Source organism: Chiloscyllium plagiosum, chromosome 25 (assembly GCF_004010195.1).
Source record: "Chiloscyllium plagiosum isolate BGI_BamShark_2017 chromosome 25, ASM401019v2, whole genome shotgun sequence".
NCBI lineage: Eukaryota > Metazoa > Chordata > Chondrichthyes > Orectolobiformes > Hemiscylliidae > Chiloscyllium > Chiloscyllium plagiosum.
The window spans coordinates 48,098,128-48,120,327 of NC_057734.1; the positions used below are offsets into that span (position 1 = coordinate 48,098,128).

At 41.5% G+C, this 22,200-nt stretch overlaps 1 protein-coding gene across 2 annotated transcripts in view; it reads left to right on the forward strand.

Moving 5' to 3' along the window:
- The window catches only part of patz1 (POZ/BTB and AT hook containing zinc finger 1), a 59,263-nt gene that overhangs the window by 18,064 nt on the left and 18,999 nt on the right, over window positions 1-22,200 (forward strand). For both annotated transcript variants that reach the window (XM_043716128.1, XM_043716129.1), the window contains exon 2: window positions 18,096-18,159. In XM_043716128.1, the coding sequence (XP_043572063.1) occupies window positions 18,096-18,159 (64 nt within the window). The remainder of the gene's footprint in view (window positions 1-18,095; window positions 18,160-22,200) is intronic.

Here is a 22,200-nt window from a genome sequence, read left to right on the forward strand (position 1 = left end):
CCCTTTCAAATTTCACAACACCTTTCCGATAGGAAGGAGACCAGAATTGCACGCAATATTCCAACAGTGGCAACATGACCTTCCAACTCCTGTACTCAATACTCTGACCAATAAAGGAAAGCATACCAAACGCCGCCTTCACTATCCTATCTACCTGCGACTCCACTTTCAAGGAGCTATGAATCTGCACTCCAAGGTCTCTTTGCTCAGTAACACTCTCTAGGACCTTACCATTAAGTGTATAAGTCCTGCTAAGATTTTCTTTCCCAAAATGCAGCACCTCGCATTTATCTGAATTAAACTCCATCTGCCACTTCTCAGCCCATTGGCCCATCTGGTCCAGATCCTGTTGTAATCTGAGGTAACACTCTTCGCTGTCCACTACACCTCCAATTGGATGTTGATAGTGATTGATTTGTTCACAGGTAATACCATTGAAATTCAAGGGTGACAGTTCTCTCTTGTTGGAGAGGTCATTGTTCAGCTTTTACCAGTTGTCAGCCCAAGCTGATTATTGTCCAGCTCTTGCTGCATTTGGACATAGACTGCTTCAGTATCTGAGGAGTCGTGAATGGTGCTGAATGTTTTGGAATCGTCAATGAACATCCCCACTTCCCATGATGGAGGGAAGATCATTGATGCCACCAACTCCAGAAATTTGTTTAACATCCTTTTCAGGTTGGTTAGAAATATCCACCCTGAGCTACTCCTGCAGACATGTCCTGGACCTGATATGACTGACTTTCAGCCATCACAACCACCTTCCTTTGTGCTACTTATGACTCAACCTGTGGAAAGTAGTTAAGGATTGTAAGTCTGTAGTACTACTAGGTAAATACTACCAGGGACCGGAGTCGTTGTAATTCCCAATGCTTTCAGCTTTTCTTAACGTTGTGGAATGCATCAAATTGGCTAAAGACTGATATTGATGATGCTGGGGACCTCAGAAGAAGGCTGAGATGGATCATCCACTTAGCATTTCCAGCTGAAGAGATGGCAGATGCTTGTTTGTTTGTTTTTTGCACTGATGTGTTGTACTCTACCGTCATCGAGGTGGAGTTACTTGTGGAGTGTCCTCTAGTTTTGCTTTTGGAGGTTGATTCAAAACTATTTCAGGCTTTGATGGTCAGCTGTTTGTCATTTTTATAAATGACCTTGATGAGGGCGTAGAAAGATGGCTTAGTAAATTTGCAGACGACACTAATGTTGGTACAGTTGCGAATAGTGCCAAACGATGTTTAGGTTACAGAGAGCCATAGATAAGCTGCACAGCTGGGCTGAGAGGTGGCAAATGAAGTTTAATGCAGAAAAATGTGAGGTGATTCACTTTGGAAGGAGTAACAGGAATGCAGAGTACTGGGTGAATAGTAAGATTCTTGGTGGTGTAGATGAACAGAGAGATCTCTGTCCAGGTACACAGATCCCTCAAAGTTGCCACCCAGGTTGATAGGGCTGTTAAGAAGGCATGTGGTGTGTTTAGCTTTTATTAATACAGGGATTGAGTTTCGGAACCATGAGGTCATGCTGCAGCTGTACAAAACTCAGGTCCAGCTGCACTTGTGTGCAGTTCTGCTCACCGCATTATAGGAAGGATGTGGAAGCTTTGGAAAGGGCTCAGAGGAGATTTACTAGGATGTTGCTGGTATGGAGGGAAGGTCTTACGAGGAACGGTTGAGGGACTTGAGGCTGTTTCCATTAGAGAGAAGAAGGTTGAGAGGTGACTTCATTGAGACATATAAGATAATCAGAGGGTTAAATCGGGTTGACAGTGAGAGCCTTTTTCCTAGGATAGTGACGGCTAGCACGAGGGGGCATAAGCTTCAAATTGAGGGGTGATAGATATAGGACAGCTGTCAGAGGTAGTTCCTTTATTCAGAGTAGTAGGGGGTTTCGAAAGCACTGCCTGCAACAGTTGTAGTCTCACCAACTTTAAGGGCATTTAAATGGTAATTGGATAGGAATATGGACGAGAATGGAATAGTGTACGTTTGATGGGCTTCAGATTGGTTTCACAGGGTAGTGCAATATTGAGGGCCTATGGGCCTATACAATATTACAGTGCAGTATGTTCTGTACGTTCTAGTGTCCCTTCATCTGGGCCAGAAGGTTTGGGCTCCGGTCTCGCATGTCTCAAACATGTTTTGTAACATGTTCAAACCGATTACTTTAAATATATATCTGCTGTGTGGTGAATTAATACATGGACCCAAATATTACTGCTTCATGCATGGGTAAACTGTTGGCAGTACATTCTCATTTTTTTAAATCACTCATGGGACATGGGTGATGCTGGTTGGTCAGCATTTAATGCCTGTCCTTAGTTGACTTTGAGAAGGTAGTGTTGAGATGTCACCTTGAGCTGCAGCCAGTGGGGAGGGAATTCCAAGATTTTGACCTAGTGAAGTGAAGGAAAGGAGTTATATTTCTAAGTCAGGATGAGAGTGAGTGGCTTGGAGGGGATTTTGCAGGTGGTGTTAATCTTCAGAATTATTTTTATGTTTGGGAGGAAATTTTGGATCTGATTAACGAGCCAATTTTTTTTTCCCTGAGAAAATAAGGAGACAGTATTGATATGCTTGATATGTAATCTACACATAACATTGCAATCCTCACTGGCTTGAGTATGCTACATATCAAAAGCTCAGAATGAATTGTGTGTATGTAAGCAGTACTGTGGAAGTGCACAAACGTATTTGGAGATTCAGCAGCACAGAAACAGATCACTTGGTGCAGCTGGTCTATATCAGTATAAATCTCCACACAAATCTATCACCTGACTTGGTCCAGTCCTGACCAATGCCTGGATGTAGTTATTGGTTTAAAACTGATACGGAACTCTTCTACTTATCTGCCTGTTTTATTTTTAATTTAAAAGTTAGTTTTCACTTTTGAGTGAGCTCATTGTTTTATGTTCACCTGCACAGACGTTCACCAAGCCAAGAATCATTTTGTTTATTTGACTGTGGCAGATTTTTCACTAAATGTTAGTGTATAAAGTTGTATACTGACCAAGTAAACCAGTAGTATAACATTCATGTTCACACTTCCTCAGTTCAGAAGGATCTGAGTAAAGTTGCATCACTGGACATTGTTGAAACCATTGTTATTTTATTTTACTTTGTTATTTTTAGTTTGGAGCTGTGAAGTGAGATCTGAAGGTGACCTTGGATTGTGAGCTGCAGCTTGTTTTTTTGTAAATAAAAAGAACAAACAAATTGATATTTGTTGATTTAGCCCAGGCTTGTAGATTGGTTCTTGTTCAAAGTACTCTGGTTGTTTTGACTCTGGAGAGATTCAAGGTTTGTGTAAAGATTTGTAGCTTGGGTGCCAGTTACATTTGTTGTGGGTATGTTTGTTGAGCTGGGAAGTTGGTCTGCAGCAATTTTGTCCCTTTCTAGGTGGCATCCTTAGTACGGTGGAGCCTCCTGTGAAGCGCTGCTATACTGTGGTGGTTGGAATATATTTGGTTTTGTTTCTGCTGCTTCCAGTTGTCATTCCGGTTTGTGCAGTGGTCACTATATTGGGTCTAGGTCAATATGTTTATTGATGGAGACTGTGGATGGGGGCCATGCTTCTAGAAATTCTCTAGCTGTTCTCTATTTGGCTTGAATATTTTTGTTGTTGTGTTGTCCTGGTCAAATTTGTGGTCCTTGTCATCTGTATGTATAGCTACTTGGGACAGTTGGTCATGGTGTTTAGTGGCCAGTTGATGTTTGTGAATGCAGATTGCTAGTTGTCTGCCTATTTGTCCTATATAGCGTTTAATGCAGTCCTGCATGGCATCTTGTACACAACGTTTGTCCTGCACATGATGGGTCCTTTGTTCTGGTGAGTTGTTGTCTGAGCGTGGCTGGCAGTTCACGTGTTGTCATGAATCTGAGTGGTTGGAGAAGTCTGGCTGTCAGTTCTGAGTCATTTTTTAGATAAGGTAAAGCTGTTAATGTGTTGGGTTGTGGCATGTCCTCGATGCATTGTTTGTCTGCCAGGTATTTGCAGATGAAGTTTGTTGGGATATCCGTTCTTGGCAAAGACTTTGTCGAAGCGTTCTTCTTCCTCTCCACAGGTTGGGAGTGCTACCAGTATGTTGCAGCCCTTTTGAACAGGGTCCTACTGCAACTTCTCTTGTATGTGTTTGAGTGGTTGCTGTTATAATTCAGGATCACCGACCACTGCAACAAATGACCAGAACCAGCAACCGCAAGCAGTGGGAACAAAACCAAATAAATTCCAATCGACATAGTACAGTATTGCTTCACAGGAGGCTCCACAGCACTGAGGATGTCACCTAGAAAGAGAATAAAACAACTGCAAACCAATGTCCCATCTTGGCAAACATCCACACCAATCACTCCAGAGAGGTATTATGCGGTTGGCCGATTTTTGAATGGCAACTGGGGCCTTATAGGAAGACAAACAGTCCAGCAAAGTGAAACCAGAGCTTTTGAACAGCGTCTCGATCAGAAGGATTTTGGCTACCACAGTTACAAGATGGAGGTTTGATTTGCTTCCTGGTTGTCCTCCTATTATCAACTCATGGAAAGTTCAAAGAATAGAATCTCCATGATAAAAATCAAATGAGTGTTCCTTAGAGCCAACTAGAATCTATCTGTATGCACTGGTGTCTTCAGAAGCCAAACATGGTACAATCTTATGTGCCTGTGATGTTGTGGATCATGGAGTCTGCTAAGTGAGCTGGCCAGGTGCATCTCTTCAGTTTTTCTTTTTTGGTTTATCCATTAACTGTGTCTGTGTAGCTGAATAGCTGCATCGTAATTCCTACACAGTGCCAGAATGTTCAACAGCTAGGTCTCCACAAGGATAGTGGGAATTAGGAGATAGTGAGGACTGCAGATGCTGGAGAGTCAGAGTGGATAAAATGTAGAGATGGAAAAACCACAGCAGGTTAAGCAGCACCAGAGAAGTCCTGATGAAAGTTTCCTACTTGAAATGTTAACTTTCCGCTCCTCTGATGCTACTTGACCTGCTGTGCTTTTTTTAGCTGCACACTTTATTGACACCAACTTCATAGGGACAATGCCCACTATGCAATAAAGAACCAAGCATTGCTGGTTAAGCAGAAGTCTGGTAATAAGGTTTGCTAAAAGGCAGCTTGACCTTTGTCGTTATCAAGGTCACTGAATGAAATATGAAAGGGGAGGACAATGAGACAGCTATATCTTGTCTATACGATTCTTGGATGGATGATCTTAGAGTCAAAAAGGGCCTAGGTGAGAGTCAAAACTTTCTGGAGCCTGAGGGAAAACATTTCATTAGTGTTTTGAAGACGTCAGCTTAACCTAAGAAAAACTATCGCAGGAGCAGGACCCAGAGCTCGGAATTCAGAAAAGGACAATAGACTCAGCTGAGTGACTCGAGCCTGGTCAGCTATTCTTCAGCAGTGCAAGGGTAATAGTTAGGTCTCAGTGGTGAGTCTGAGGCAGCTTTGTTTGTAACCTGCTATGTTTTTTTATACTATAGTATTAAACTGACTGATAAAGAAGTAGATTGCAGTAACAGTATAGGCTGTAATCATTCTGTTTGCTGATGTTGCTTTGGAGAAGGTGACAGATGACATCTGTTTGTGGGAGTCAGGGTTGAGAATCAAAGAGGATTAGTTTTAAATAATAGACATGAGAGACCTTGTAATTTAGTCTAGTTCTACTGAAGTTACTATATTATTAATTAATTGTCAAATCTTTTGTTTAAACTGTAAACTTGATGTCTGGTATTGATTATTCATAGTCTGGTACTGGTTTTTCAAAAGATTGGTTAGGAACCATTGTGGTCAGTTTTGAGGGTCATTGAGTATTATAATTTTGCTGTTGTGTATACAGAGATAGGGAGGCTGATTTGATTTGGTTATCTGTCTTTGTGTCAGAATGACATGGATTGCCAAAAGTTGGTCCTACCTCCTTAACTCTTTACTATGAATTATGATATCCCTAATGTTTCCAGAGTACCCCATTCCTTTATGGGAGCAAGCAATGATGAGTTATGATTAACAATAATTCAAAATATTTAGTACATAAACTTGATAGAGGGAGAGAGAAAAAAGCAGACGGGGACTGAAAGGGATAACTGTAAGGACTCACTGAGCTGAAGAGCTCCCAGAATGATGAAACAATAACTAGATTCAAATACAGTGCAATTGTTGGCAATTTTTAAGGTTGTTAAAAAAGCTGCTCACAGTTGGTCTAAGGATGAAAGTGGTGTACATGATTCTTGATGTTTCATTAAAAAAATCACAGCAAGGCATAATATTACTGAGTTTGAAAAATATCACCACACCTTCACTGTCTCTAGGTTATAATCCTGAAATTCCTTAATAGTGAAATGGATGAACCTAATCTTTTGTAGCGGTTCAAGAAGGCAGCTCATCATGATTTCTCAAGAGCAGTTATGGATAAGCAATGAATACTGGCCTTCTGCTGTTCCCTACCCAAGATCAGATATTTTAAAAAATGAATAAAGCAAAGAGAAACATCAACCAAACAGCTTGACAAGCACAGAAGTTGTAAGAGGTCATTTGGCCAATTATTATGAAGCACAGAATTAAGGTAAAATAGGCATGAGAGAGAGAGAAAAGGAAAACCTGCAGTTGGAAAACACAAAACAATGTATAAGTGGTTCTGCAGTTGATTTCTTTGTAATCTGTTAGCATATTATTTACCTTGCTTGTCAAAATGAAATCTGAATTTTATTTTTCACTGAAACTTCGTAAGAAAGTTGGAAGAAAAATGAGTTATTATGTTAGATATGTTGTTAGAAAACTCTCCAGTGACTGATAGGGATGATATTAAGGATTGAGAGAGTAAATTGTTCTTCATGGATGTATAGATTAGATTAGATTAGATTACATTACATTACAATGTGGAAACAGGCCCTTCGGCCCAACAAGTCCACACCGACCCGCCGAAGCGCAACTCACCCATACCCCTACATTTACCCCTTACCTAACACTACGGGCAATTTAGCATGGCCAATTCACCTGACCCTGCACATCTTTGGACTGTGGGAGGAAACCGGAGCACCCGGAGGAAACCCACGCAGACACGGGGAGAACGTGCAAACTCCACACAGTCAGTCGCCTGAGGCGGGAATTGAACCCGGGTCTCTAGCGCTGTGAGGCAACAGTGCTAACCACTGTGCCACCGTGCCGCCCGTATTTGCTAGAAAAAACCTCTTTTAGAAATGATGCAACTGTCCTTTAGTGGTCAAAACAATGGCAGGTGAAATTTTAAAAATATCCAGTTGCACCTGGGAAGAAAATGTGAGCAATGTTTGTATTCTGAGTTGTATTGAAATACCAATGAACAAAGTTCAAATTCTATTTGTTCTAGTTCGAATTTGAAAAGGATCACCCCACGTTCACTATCTCTAGGTTATAATGCTGAAATTCCTTAATAGCAAAATGGATGTATTTATATCTTTTGTAGCTATTCAAGAAGCCAGCTAACTACCATTTCTCAGGAGTAATTAAGGATGAGCACTGAATACTGGCTTTGTGCTGTTCTGAACTCAAGATCAGATATTTTTAGAAAACGAATAAAGCAAGGAACAATGAACCAAACGCTTCAACAACCACAGAAGTTGTAAGAAATCGTATGCATTCCTACATTGCGGTGATCAACCATACCTTGAGTATTGTTGCCATTTATGATGCTATAAATGGTCCCACCGTAATGCTATGACGCCACATTGGAACTCCAAAATGCTTATGGGGCTTTCAGTTCTTAATTCCAAAACTTTTTATTTTAATGGAAGACAACAACTATAGAGATTGGTTAATTAATGATCTCATAATGAAGACATTGAATTTTACATTAATTTGGAAGGAGAGCTGAGTGAGTCTTTTTGTTTAAATTTAAATAAGGGCACTTATAATGGCAAGGAAGTTGAATTGATTAGTGTGATTTGGCAAATTAAGTTAAAGGATAGATCAATAGAGATGCAGTGGCAAACATTTAAGGAGATATTTCAGAACATAAGCATAGGTATATTCTAAAAACTAAGAAAACTTCTAAGGGATTAACCCACTATGGGGATACTAGAAAGGTTAAAGATAATTTTGGACTTAAGAAATAGTAGAATTATGCAAAGACGGGGAGTACTAGCTCAGGAGTTGGAACAGAATATATATAAAAGCAAAGAATGACCAAAAAATTAAAAGGGAAAATTTCAAGGACAAGAGAAAGCTAGCCAAAACTATAAAAATACATAATTTCTATAAATATTTCAAGAAGAATCGTGTGCCCTACAAAAAGTGAGTCTGGAGAATTAATAAAGGAAAGTAAGGAAATGGCAGATCAATTGAACAGGTGTTTTGCATCAGTCTTCACTGTAAAGGATACAAGTAACATCTCAGAACCCACCATAGATCAAGAAATGGAAGACGGGGAGGAACTCAAGAAAAGTGATACTGAGTAAATTGTTAAGCGAGGATTGATAAGTACCCAGATCTTGGTGGATTTTCATTCTGGGGTCTTAAATGAAGTGGTTAGTGAGGTAGTTTGATGCATGGGTTTTAAGTTTTCAAAACTCCCTTGATCCAGGGAAAGTTCTTTCGGATTGCAAGATAAAAAATGTGAATGTTTTCCTCAAAAAGTGAGGGAAGCAGAAAGTTTCAGAAAGGAGCAACTGATGAGGAAAATGTAGGCCTGCATAACATATGGCGCTTCTCCCTCCCAAAGCGCAATTTTTAGACTCTGATGGCTTCAGTAGCACCTCCAAACCCACAAACTGTTCAGTTTAGAAAGGCAAAGTCACAAGGTGTATAACAACATCATATTTATTTGGACATATATCACCATTCGTTCATTATTACTGGGACAACAATGTATGTAGGTAGCATTGTTGGAGCTTTTTCTTCACCATTTGCTTTGCAGCAGTTCAAAGAGAAGACCTATCACTAGTTTTTCAGCAGCAGGAAATTATGGGCCAGTTAGCTTAACATCTATCCGCACATCAATGGAGCAAACCCAATGGACTGAATGGCCTAATTTTGCTCATATGTCTTATGGGCTCCCTCAAGTCCAAATTTAGTTTAATATTCAGAATTAGGTATAACTTGAAAGCAAGTGTAAACAAAAAAAAGGTAATTAAGATATCTACTATACAGAAACTGTATTTCTGCCTGACCGTTAGTTGTCAACCAGTTGCAACTAGTTGCCTAATTAGTTACTAATTAGTATTGCAGTAAGCTAAGTTTTAATAATCAACCTGTTAGAGATGTTATTATACACGTATAGAGTAGGTAGGACTTGAATCCAGTCCTCCCACTACCCTGCAAGAGGCCTTTCAATCTGAATTAATTTTTAACTTTTTAATACCTATTTTTTCTAATTGACCTGTTCAGAGATGTTACTGCACACCTGGAGCAGGTAGGACTTGAACCTGGGTCTCTTGGTCCAGGGATAGGGGTGTACCTCTGTACCACAAGAGGGCCCAGTAAGCTGAATTAATAAGTCAAACTTGAATGAGAATCATTTACAAGTTAACAGGATTGGCTACCACAAAGTGATTACAGAACTGAATACATCTTCAACAAGAGTGCAAAAAGGTTGGGGGGAGAAATAGTGTTCTTACTTCTACCCCAGGAGGCTCAAGTTCAAGTCTTCCCTTTAGAGGCAGTACTTTAAAGGCTGTACATTAGCATTGATGAAATAGTTGATTTGAAAATATCTGAACAGGAGTGCTAAAGTTAGAAAATTGTTAAGGTGCAAATCAGTGCAGTTGGGAATGGGTTTAATTTGACTAAATCAACAATTTAAGGTAATAGACCAATTAATCTGATAAAACAAAAAGTTGTGATTCAATTAAAAATAAGGAAGTAATAAAAAGTAAGGTCAGATAGGTAAAACAAGGCAGGTGTGTATGATAATGACAATATGTGGGAGTACCTGCAGCTCAAGGAACTTTGGTCAGAGCTAATACAAATATACAAACAAGGAGAAGGTCACCACCCTGAAAATGCCCCCTTAATCCCTACTACCTGTCTTCTGTTAGTTAATCCTCTTATCCATGCTAATATACTACCTCCAACCTCATTCTCTAAACGGCATATGTTCACTATTGCTTCTGTCTCTTTTTATTATACTAAAAGAAGCTTTTGCTGTCCGTCTCGATATTACTTGATTTACCTTCAAAGATTGTTCTCACCCTCTTTATATTTTTTAGTGTCTTTAGCTGTTTTTAAAAGCTTACCTAATCCTCAGGCTTGCAACTGATCTCTGCCGCATTGTATGTTCTTACTTACCATCTGATGCCATCATTAACATCTTGGTGGCGTTCTCTCCTTTTTTTGAATCCTCCTTCTTCACTGGGATATTTGTTGGCTGTGAGCCATGAACAATTTACTTAAATATCTGCCATTGTTCCTCAACTGTCTTTGCTGCTGAACCCTCCCCTCAGTCTACTGCAATCAGCTGTGTTCTTATTCCTTGGTAACTACCCTTAAGCATAGCTCACTTATTTCAAACCCAAATTCCTCCCTTTCAAATGGAGTGCTAAATTATGCCATGTTATGATCAAAGTTTGAGGAGACGTTTTACTGACACAATTTATGGAACCCACCACATTACACGTTACCAGTTCCAAAATAGCCTGATCCCTGATTGTATCCACAAGGTTTTGTTCTAGGAAACTATCCTGAATACACAATCCAAATTTTTCTGTATGGCACCTCTGCCAATCTGACTATCTGTATTGAGACATAGCAGAGAATTCCCATTTACACTAAATAGCATTCTGTTACTAATGCAGTTCTGTAGTCACTTTGAGCTCCACACTATTGTTTGGGTATTGGTTTACCTGTAACATGAATATGTTCTCCTTTTTGGGCATTTGCTGTTTTGATTGTAAAGGCAAACTCACTCCAGGTACAGAAAATCATGTATTTTCTTGCTTTTGTGTGTGTTACAACCATGAGAACAATGAACCTGCTAGGTATAGTTTCCTGATCAGGACTGTTTGGGACAATCATTGGAGCATGTTTGCTAGCCCTTTTCTCAAGCAAAGTGAGTAGAAATTAAGATGACTGCTCTGTCTTGGATTCCATTCCTGGAGAGCTACTTCTGCCCCAAATGTGAGAGTTTGGTAACCATCAGTCATAGAACGTAGAACATAGAAGAATACAGCGCAGTACAGGCCCTTCAGACCTCGATGTTGTGCCGATCCAAGCCCACCCAAACTACACTAGCCCACTATCCTCCATATGCCTATCCAATGCCCGCTTAAATGCCCATAATGAGGGAGAGTCCACCACTGCTACTGGCAGGGCATTCCATGAACTCACGACTCGCTGAGTAAAGAACCTACCCCTAACATCTGTCCTATACCTACCCCCCCCTTAATTTAAAGCTAGAAACTGCACACAATACTCCAGATGTGGCCGCACCAGAGTCTTATACAACTGCAACATGACCTCAGTACTCCGGAACTCAATTCCTCTACCAATAAAAGCCAGTACGCCATATGCCTTCTTCATTGCACTATTTACCTGGGTGGCAACTTTCAAAGATCTGTGATAAGAGCAGATTTGTGACTGGTGACTTACAGATTCACAGCCCTTTTTGCCTTGTTCATCTGGTTAAATATGCTTTTGAGACCTTGAATTTTTTTTAAAAATAGCGTTTCACCCTCTGGATCTGCTCAAATCAACTTTTGGGGTTTTAGTAGGAACAACTTTGTTGGAGCGATAGGCTGTGAGCAGAGCTATAACTAATCTGCTGCTTTCCTGACATGCAAGGACCACTACCATTGGGAGGCTACTACTCATTGGAGCCCTTTGGGAAACAGAGGAGGAAATGTTAAATCCATGAATTGGTTTCACCATCAAGAACCGGAATGGGGGATACAAGATTGCGGAGATCTAACAGGCCTGCCTAACTGAGCTCTGCACCACAACTCAGGCGAAATAGTGCTTTTACCCTCCCCACCTAAGCTGTTTTGGAGAAAATCAATATTGGTAGAGGTGCAACATAGCTTTTTTTTCCAGCAAGGGAAGATGATGAGAGGCAAAGGATTAACAAAATCGCAACATGACATTCGCCTGCAGCATCGGACACATTGCGGCCACAGCATCAGCATCCTCTGAAACCCAGATAGATTCACCTGCTCAACAAGACTTGGCTGCAGAGTTCGTGAAGCTCTGGAAGATGATCAAAGAAAGTCTCACCAGGCTGGAACTGATCTCAGTCATGCTACAGAAGCATGATCAGGAGCTGGAAGGACTCAGGAGGCGAGTGGAAGGGGTCAAGTGAGTGGATTGTGGCGTTGGTGACCATGGTCGAGTCCTCGGTGGAGCGGATCCAGGCCCTCGAGAAACAGGTACGGGCCTTAATAGAGCAAGTCCACAACCTCAATCTTAGAGGTCGAACAAAGAATATCCGGGTTGTCTGGCTGCTGGAGGGAGAGGAAGGCAAGCAGCCAACAGTTCGTTTGAAGACCAGTTGCCGCGATTTCTTGGCTGGGAAGCTGAGGCGGACCGAGTGCGGATTGACAGAGCTCACCAGGTTGTGGTGCACAGATCCAGTTCGGATCAGCACCCCCACCAGGTCCTAGAGCGATTCCAGTGCTGCAGGGACAAACAAATGGTGATGGAAGCCTCCTGTTTGCTGGGGAAGGATCCACTGGCCCTGATCTACAAAGGATCCAAGATTGTTTTTCCAGGACTTTTCTGTGGTTGTGATCTGGAAAAGGAAGTCCTTTGATGAGGTGAGGAAGAGACTGAAGGACCTTGATATTCAGTACTGTGAGATACCTGGCGGCGTCTGTTTCACCCATGGTGGGTGAAAAAGCAAAAACTTTCTGGACACTTGAAAATAAACCGGATGGTCTAAAGGGTTGTGGAGAATGATTTTTTTCTTTCCCTTTACCTTTTTGTGTACTTCTCATTTTTTATTACGGAAAGTGTTGTTGGACTTTTTCCAGTGTTAAGTGAGGTTAATGTATGGCTGGGAATGGGTGATGCCCTCTTTTTTAATTTCTTTGTCCATAATACCTGTTTTTCTCCTTTGCTTGAGTCTGGGGCGCACTCAAGCTAGAAGGAGCTATGGAGGTGTATGTGAATATTGTTAAGTGCCCCCTGTGGGCAGGGGGAACAGTCCCACATAAAGTGTCTCTTGTATTTTTGTATTTGGTTTAGTTTAATGTGTTGATTTTTAGTAGATGCAGCTTTTGAAAGTTCTGTTAAAGTAGTTTTAGTGTGAGTTTGTGTGTGTGTTTCCTAGGCTTGATGAGTCTTTATTTACTTAGCGTGTTGTAAGTGGGGTTCTTCCTCTTGGGAGTTCAAGGGTTGTAATTGACATGGCTAATTGTCTTAAATGGTGCACCTGGAATATTAAGGGGAGTCACTCGCCGGTCAACAGAAAAGAAGTACTCTTGAGTCTTCGGAAGAATAGGGTTGATATTGCCCTATTGCAGGAAGCCCACCTTGTTGATAAAGAACATCTAAAATTGCAGCAGGGTGGGTTTGATCAGGTGTTCTTTTCATCATTTAACACTAAGAGCAGGGGAGTGGCTATATTTGTTTGGAAGAATCTCCCACTTAAGTTACTAGGCCACGTTAAGGATGAGTATTGGTGGTTTGTAATCTTTAAAGCCTTTATACATGGTGAAGGGTATGGCATTCTAAATGTCTATTGTCCCCTGACTCACCTTAAATTCCTGGCAGATGCACTCTCCAAGTTGATTGATTGCCCTTGAAATGCAAATTACTACCATAGAGGGAGATTTTAATCATCCCATGGACCCTACGGTAGATAGAATGCCCAAGTGCCCCCCCCCAAAACCTCTCCGCAATCTAAACAACTGGTTGACTTGTGTATGTAATTGGGAGATGTCTCCACCCTACAAGTAGGGACTTCACCTTTTTTTTTCCTAATCCACATAAGTGTCATACTAGGATTGGTCTTATCCTAGCCCCCCCGCTTTTCTGGATTTGGTGACATTCTGTACAATTGGAAATATTGCCATTTTCGATGAGGCAGCAGTATATTTGGAGGTCAAGATTAAGGGAAATGGAACAGGCTCACGGCACTGGCAAATGAGTGGATCCCTTTATTCTCAAGGACAGTAAGTTTATTGAGTGCTTCTCGAATGAGTTCAAAGCATTCTTGGTCATTAATTTAGGTACGGCTAGCAACCCATCTATACTCTGGGAGACTGCAAAGGCCTGTGCTAGGGGCTTAGTTACCTCTCACTCGGCCAGTCGGAAACGACAGTTAGGAGAGCAGCAGCGTCTGCTGGAGGCATACCTGAAGGCAGCCGAGACAGCATGCTTTGATAGGACATTGGTGACTAAATTACAGCGGGTTATAGTTCTCCAGGTTAGTTTGAACTCCATGCTCACTCAGACAGCGAAGAGAGAACTCTCTTTTACGAAACAAAGGTTGTTTGAACATAGTGATAGACCGTGCAAATACCTGGCATATCTGGCCACGAAAAGGACCCCCCCTCCTCCACCAAATCTATTCTATCAGTCAGGGAAAGCACTGGGATTCCGACTTGTGACTCTAAAATGATCAATGCTGCATTTCAGTGAGATTACTCTGAATTATACCAGTTGGAATGCTGTGAGGATAGATTGACTAAGATGGAATCTGTTTTAAGAACCTCGACCTTCCAGGTGTGACCTCTGAACAGGTATTTCTCCTTAACAGTGCAAGGGATGCAGGAAGCAGTAAAACAGCTCCAAAGTGGAAAGGCATCCGGCCCTGATGTCTCCCTAGTGAATTCTACAAAATTTATAAATATATTGTCAGGGCTGATGCTGGACATTTACAACTACTCATACAGTCATGACTGCCTCCCGCCATCCCTGAGAGAGGCTAAAATTTCTCTTATCCTCAAGAAAGGGAAGACCCCAGAGGACTGTTTTTCATATAGGCCCATCTCACTTCTAAATTTAGACTTTAAAATTTTGTCCAAGACCCTTGCTTAAGATTAGAGAAGGTGTAGCACTCTATTGTTATGGAGGACCAGATGGATTTTATAAAGGGCCGCAGATCCTCCAACAATATTAGATTACTGAATATGGTCCAAGCGTGTCAGCAGGGATCGGTTCAGGGATTAATGACCTCCTTAGACGCAGAGAAGACATTTGATAGGGTGGAGTGGCCATATTTTTTTTACACCCTGGAACAGTTTGGTCTAGGTGAGGGGAATACCTGACACTGAGGGTAAATCACAATTTCCTTTTAAATGGTTGCAGGGGGTTTTCATTACTTAGCCATTTTTGTTTTTCCCAATTTCGATCAGTTATTTAAGGCTAATTTTATTCACTAGCTTAACAAGATTGAACAAGATCTTCAATGATGGGAGGCCTTTCCAATATCTTGGTTAGGTCGAATAGTCTTCATTAAAATGAATGTCCCTCCTGATTTGCTATATCCCATGTGAGTATGGTCCCTCTGATATTTTTTCCCCAGGCAAACATTGCAGAGACTTACTGGCTGGTTTAGTTTTTTTATTTGGCATCACCAGCAGCTCCTCATTACGCTCACCAAATTGCACCTCCCCCAAGGGCTTCGAGGAGTAGACTTCCCATAGAACATAGAACAATACAGTGCAGAATAGGCCCTTCGGCCCTCGATGTTGTGACGATCTGTGAACTATTCTCAGCTTGTCCCCCTACACTATCCCATTAACATCCATGTGTTTATCCAAAGATTGTTTAAATCTCCGTAATGTGGCTGAGTTGACTACATTGGCAGGTAGCCCTACCACTCTCTGAGTAAAGAACCTGCCTCTGACATCTGTCTTAAATCTATCACCCCTCAATTTGTAGTTATGCCCCCTTGTACAAGCTGACATAATCATCCTAGGAAAAAGACTTTCACTGTCTACCCTAGCTAATCCTCTGATCGTCTTGTATGTCTCTATCAAATCTCCTCTTCGCCTTCTTCTTTCCAATGAGAACAGACCCAAGTCTCTCAGCCCTTCTTCATAAGACCTTCTCTCCAGACCAGGCAACATTCTGGTAAATCTCCTCTGCACCTTTTCCAATGCTTCCACATCCTTCCCAAAATATGGTGACCAGAACTGTACACAATATTCCAAGTGTGGCCACACTAGCATTTTGTACAGTTGAAGCACAATATTGCAGCTCCAGAACTCAATTCCTCTACCAATGAAACTTAACACACCAAATGCCTTTTAACAGCACTATCAACCTGGGTGGCAACTTTCAGGGATCTATGTACATGGACTCTAAGATCCCTCTGCATATCCACACTACCAAGAATCTTTCCATTGACCCAGTACTCTGCCTTCCTGTTGTTCTTCCCAAGGTGCATCACCTCACACTTAGCTGTACTGAACTCCACCTAAGAGATACCATCTTCTGTCTTTTGTGAGTGATTGGGCTTGTGAGGATCCGATGTCAATATGGTTGGATATAGAAACCTCTCAGACAAAGTGCCCTCTTACTTGCATGTTCTTTATGGATAAGATGAGGACAGTTGCGGAATACTGTCAGAATCCAGTCATGAAGGGCAATGCAACAGAGTCAGGGCAATATATCTAAAACCTCTTTCCTCACCCCTGTAGTTGGTATACCGGGATTCTGGCCAGGGATAATGGGTATTGGGTTTAAATTTTGGGCAGCTAGGGACGTCTCCTGTCTGGTGACTTGCTTGAGGATGAGATTGTGATGTACTTTGACCAAATAAGCCACAAGTATGGGTTATCTAGAAGAAACATTTTTTGTTTTTTCCAGGTGAGGGACTTTATCCAAAAATGAACTACCTTACGATCTGTAGGGTTTTGACCAACCTCTACAGATTCGACACAGCGAAGAGGGTGCTTTATGCCAAGAGCACTCTCTTGGTTAGTACTCTCTATCGTTTACTGGGAGGTGGTTCCTCGAATAATATTGAGAAGCTATGTGAAGTCTGGGAGAAAGTGTTAGGAGTTAGATCTCCTCCAAGTCATAGGAGGACATTTGTGAGAATGTGAGAAAGATCTCGATCTGTAACAGGACACCTGCCATACAGTTGAACATTCTTCATCGGGTCCATCTGGCCCCAGATCATCTTTCGAAATTTAAGGTGGGAGTATCCTCAGGGTGCCCCAAGTGTAAAATAAGTACTGGTACACTTATGCACTGTCTGTGCTCCACAAGCTTCATAAGTACAGGAGTGCTATGGTAGGAGTGATCAAGGAAGTCTTGGGGACCGAAGTTAAGATGATCTCGATCTCTCTTCTTCTGGGCCGGTCCAACTTACCCGCTCTAGATATGCATGGGAAAAAGCATTTTAATATCCTCACTTTCTGTATGAGGAATGATATTCTGATGTGCTGTGTCCGAAAACCCCTCCGATCTGTCAGGTTGGCATAAGTTAGTCATGGAACACATCCCCTTCTCCTCTCCCCGGACTTTCTCACATGTACACCAAAAAACTGCAAATTTTTATGAAACATGACAGCAATATTCTACAGGTCTGCTTGCTGGACCAGCAACCAAGACAAATTGGCATTAAGACACCGGTTGAATCAAAGTTGGATGCAACTAGACCAGCTGAAAGGCATAATGAAAACTGAAAAATCAAATGCCAACATTCTCCTTACAAGATGATTGGAACTTGGCTTAGCCTTTCATAACATACTTTAGGCCCTTGTGAGTAACTGGTGAGGAAAGTGAAGGCCTGAATCACAAAGTTTCTCCCTCCTAAGGTGCCATTTGGAGACTCACCTAAGTGATTTTAGCAGCACCTCCAAACCCACAACACTGTTCAGTCTAGAAAGACACAATCAGAAGGTGTATGATGTCATCATACTTATTTACTAGTACATATATTTCCATTCCTTCATTATTGCTGGGTCAAAATTGTACCTAGTAGCATTGTTGGAGTTCCTTCTTCATCATACAGTTTGCAGTAGTTCAAGGAGAAGGCTCATCACTTGTTTTTCAGCAGCAATAAGTGCCAGGCTTACCAACAATTTCTTAGAATTGATCAAAAAAATCCTGCTACTTGATTATGTATTGATGTGCCCCGAGGTTCTGTGTCTTGTGCATGTATTTAAGAAAATGTTGTTCAAAAACAAAATCGTCTTATATTTCAATACTTTGCTAATTTTGATGTTTTCATTTACAGACCGGATCACTTGAATGGCCATATTAAGCAGGTTCACACTGCAGAGAGACCCTTTAAATGTCAGGTGAGTTCACCTTTTAGTTTGCAAAGCCTTATGTGTGGAATTGATCTGTCTAAGGGCAGATCTTCTACTCATTGCTCAACATTTTGCAGTTCTACAGTTTCCTCATCAGCTGCTTGTAAGACCCTCTAATGTTTCACTTTAGTGACCAAGGTGACTAGGCTGAAGATTCCATGCTGCAGTTTCCAGTTGCCTTTCTCGTTTGCATAAAGGAAACACTAGTTCTCTACTTGAAGGATTATCTGCCTGTAAGCATCTGTTATCTAGCTCATCAACCATCATCATCAAAAAAATTGATAGTTGCACCGTTGACTGTGGCTTGTAATCCTGCTCATGGGACCCTTACCTGGAGTTAGTGACTCTCAAAGAGCAAGGATGATTGTCCTGTGAGCCCCAAGTGAGCTTCCCCAGACATAATGAATGTTGGTAACTCCACGCCTTTTTCTGTAGCATGAGCTGCCTCTGCAGTAATTTGATGGGAAGAGTTTTGTCGAAAGCGTGGTCCTGTCTTCATTCATTATCGACCCATTAGAAACGACTGGATAATAATTATGTGTAGGAGCTCTAATTAACATTAACTTTTTCTGACTCAAGGACACTTCAGATTAATTCCAGCAATTTTACTAAATCGAAAACACAAGAACTGTGGATACTGTAAATCAGAAACAAAAACAATTTGCTGAAAAATTCAGCAGGTCTGGCAGCATCTTTGAAGAGGAATCAGAGTTAATATTTCGGGTCCAACTCTATAAATGCTGCCAGACCTGATGAGCTTTTCCAGCATTTTTTGGTTCCAGCAATTTTACTGCTGTTTTACCAAGCAGTAATACAATCTGTAAATGGTTATTTGAAATTATACTATTCAAAAGATTAAAAAGAAATTGCGTTTGTTTTAGCATCTTTGAGAAGTGTCAAATATCTTAGTGATTTACAGCTAATGAGGTAGTTTTGATGTGTTGTCACCATGGTAAGAGAGCAACTAATATGTAATCAGCAAGCTCCCACACAGTAGAGTGATAATGATCCAATAATCAGTTTTTAAGCTATTGATTGGGGGATAAATGTTGATTAATACTCCCTTCTTCAAAATAATGTCACAGGCTCTTTTATGTCCAATCATTTATCTCTTTTAATGGGAGATGGTAGCATAGTGATATTATCACTGGGCTAGGCAGGGGTTCAGACCCCATGGCGTCTTCTCATGTAACCACAGAAGGTGTAACACCTGCCTGTTCATCTCCTCCCTGTTCACCATCCAAGGTATGAAACAGTCTTTACAGGTGAAGAAGTATTTCACCTGTACCTCATCCAATCTGGTCTGTTGCATTCGCTGCATCAATATGGCTCCACTCTACATTGGAGAAACCAAACGCGTACTAGGTGACTGCTTGCAAAACGCCTCCAGTCTGTGTGCAAGCATGACTCTGACTTTCCTGTAGCCAGTCATTTTAACACCGCATCCTGCTCACATGCCCACTTGTCTCTCCTCAGCATGCCGTAGTATTCCAGCGAATCACACCAAAAACTGGAGGAATTGCATCTCTCAGACTAGGCACTTTACAATGTCTGGATTTCATGTTGAGTTCAGCATCTTCAGATTGTGAACTCGCTCCCATTTCTTTTCTTTCATTTAACTTTATTTGTATACTCTATCACCATGTCCTCTCTCCCCTCCCCTCACTTCAGTGACTCCATCTGTTCTTTCCAGTTTGGCAATTGGAAACGCCACTGTTCTGCCGTTCTGACATTCTGACCACTCAGTCTGCACGATCAACAGCCTCTCTTCCCCCAGCTCTCCGCACTTCCACAATATTGTATAAATGCAGCCCCCTCTGCACTTCACATGAAAAATCATCTGGACTTGAAAGGTTAGCTTGTTCTCTCATCACGGATGCTGCCTGACTAGTTCATAAATCTCGAATTAAAATCCACTCTGAGTAGTCCTGATATAGCACAATGTCAAAAAAAAGTCACCTGGTTCATTTATGTCCATTAGGGAAGGAAATATGGGGAGGCAATGCCCTAGTGGTATTATTATTGGAGCGTTAATCCAGAGATGCAGATAACATCCTGTGGGCGGCACGGTGGCACAGTGGTTAGCACTGCTGCCTCACAGCGCCAGAGACCCGGGTTCAATTCCCGCCTCAGGTGACTGACTGTGTGGAGTTTGCACGTTCTCCCCGTGTGTGTGTGGGTTTCCTCCGGGTGCTCCGGTTTCCTCCCACAGTCCAAAGATGTGCAGGGTCAGGTGAATTGGCCATACTAAATTGCCCGTAGTGTTAGGTAAGGGGTAAATGTAGGGGTATGGGGTGGGTTTCGCTTCGGCGGGTCGGTGTGGACTTGTTGGGCTGAAGGGCCTGTTTCCACACTGTAATCTAATCTAAAAAAAAAATCTAATCTAATCATCCTGGGGACTTGGGTTCAAATCCAGCTCGGCAGTTGGTGCACTCTGAATTCAATAAATATCTGGAATTAAGAGTCTGGTGATGACCATGAATCCATTCTCGATTGTTGGGAAAACCCATCTGATTCACTTATGTCCTTTAGGGAAGGAATCTGCCATCCTTACCTGGTCTGGTCTGATTGTGAATTCAGATCCATAGCAATGTGATTGACTCTTAACTGCCCTGTAGGCAATTAGGGATGGGCAGTAAATGCTGGCTTTGCCAGCGACATCCTCATCCTGAGAGAGAACTTTTTAAAAATGTGTTATGCTGACCTGGATTGGCCTCTACATGACTTCAACATGACTCAGCAAAGTGATTGACTCTTTATTACCTTTTTTTATTACTCAGTTGTATTAAACTACTACAAGGCCTAAGGAAGATAATTGGGTAGACTGCCCAACCTCAAACTACAATGGCAAACGCAGCCCTGTCAACCCTACAAAGTTCTTAGTAACATCTTGATATCTGTGCCAAGATTTGGGAGAGCTGCCTCTCAGACAAGAAAAGCAACAGCCTGGCATAAGTCCTAATCACAGAATCAGACTTTAGAAACTCCTAAACGTGACCATGACCAAATATATAGACTTTGGACTTAAAACGCCAACTCCATTTCTTTCTCTACAGGTGCTACCAGATCAGTTTCTACAGTGCTTTTTTATTATGCTTCTAGCATTTTGAGCACTTTGATTAGAGCTTTCAACATCAACTGTGAATCCTATGATCTCATGGGATCTAGTCAAACAAGAGCAAGGAAACCTGCAGGCTACCACTGGATGCACATCTCGGCTAATGAATAAGTATTTCTCCATGTTGAACACTACTTGGAAGAAGTAATAAACATGCAAGAGCACAGAATATATTCTGGTTAGGGAACTTCACTGACCATCACCAAGAATGACTTGCTAGCACCATACAGACTGAACTGGCTGTGTCCTAAAGAGTCTAGGTCTGTATCAGGTGTTGAGGGAACCAACTAGAGGGAAGAAAACCTACCTGATATTGTCCTCATCAATCTGCCTATCATAGATGCCATGGTAGTACAAGTGTATCTACGTAATCATTGTGACACCAAGTTGCGTGTCTGTGTTGTGTGGCACCATCACTATCCTAAATGGGATAGATTTCAAGTAGATCTAGCAATTCAAAACTGAGCATCCAGAGGCACTGTGGGACTGGACACCTAAAAAGAAACCAGAATTGCATAACATCCACTCAGGATGGGGTAATGATTTTCTGTTCACAATTGTAAAACATTTGCTTTGTATGTCACCAAAGTGTGTCAATAAGTAAAAAAAAAAAAAAGAGGAATATGGGATAACAGCACATACCACATTCAAGGATAGTTTTATCTCAAGCAGCACGCCTTCCTCAAAGAAAACTATTGAGTAGATAGCTGTTTTGAAGGCTCAACAGGATTTTTTTCTAAACTAGCACCAAAGCCTAAGGCCTGCACTGAAGCATCATTTCATATGTGCCATCTTCTGGCAAAACATGATCATTTGTAGTTGGCGAAGTAATTAAAAAAGTACTGGCTGTGGCAGTTGACTCTTTATTCAGAGACTTTAAGAACATTGAAGGAATAACAACAACAATTCAA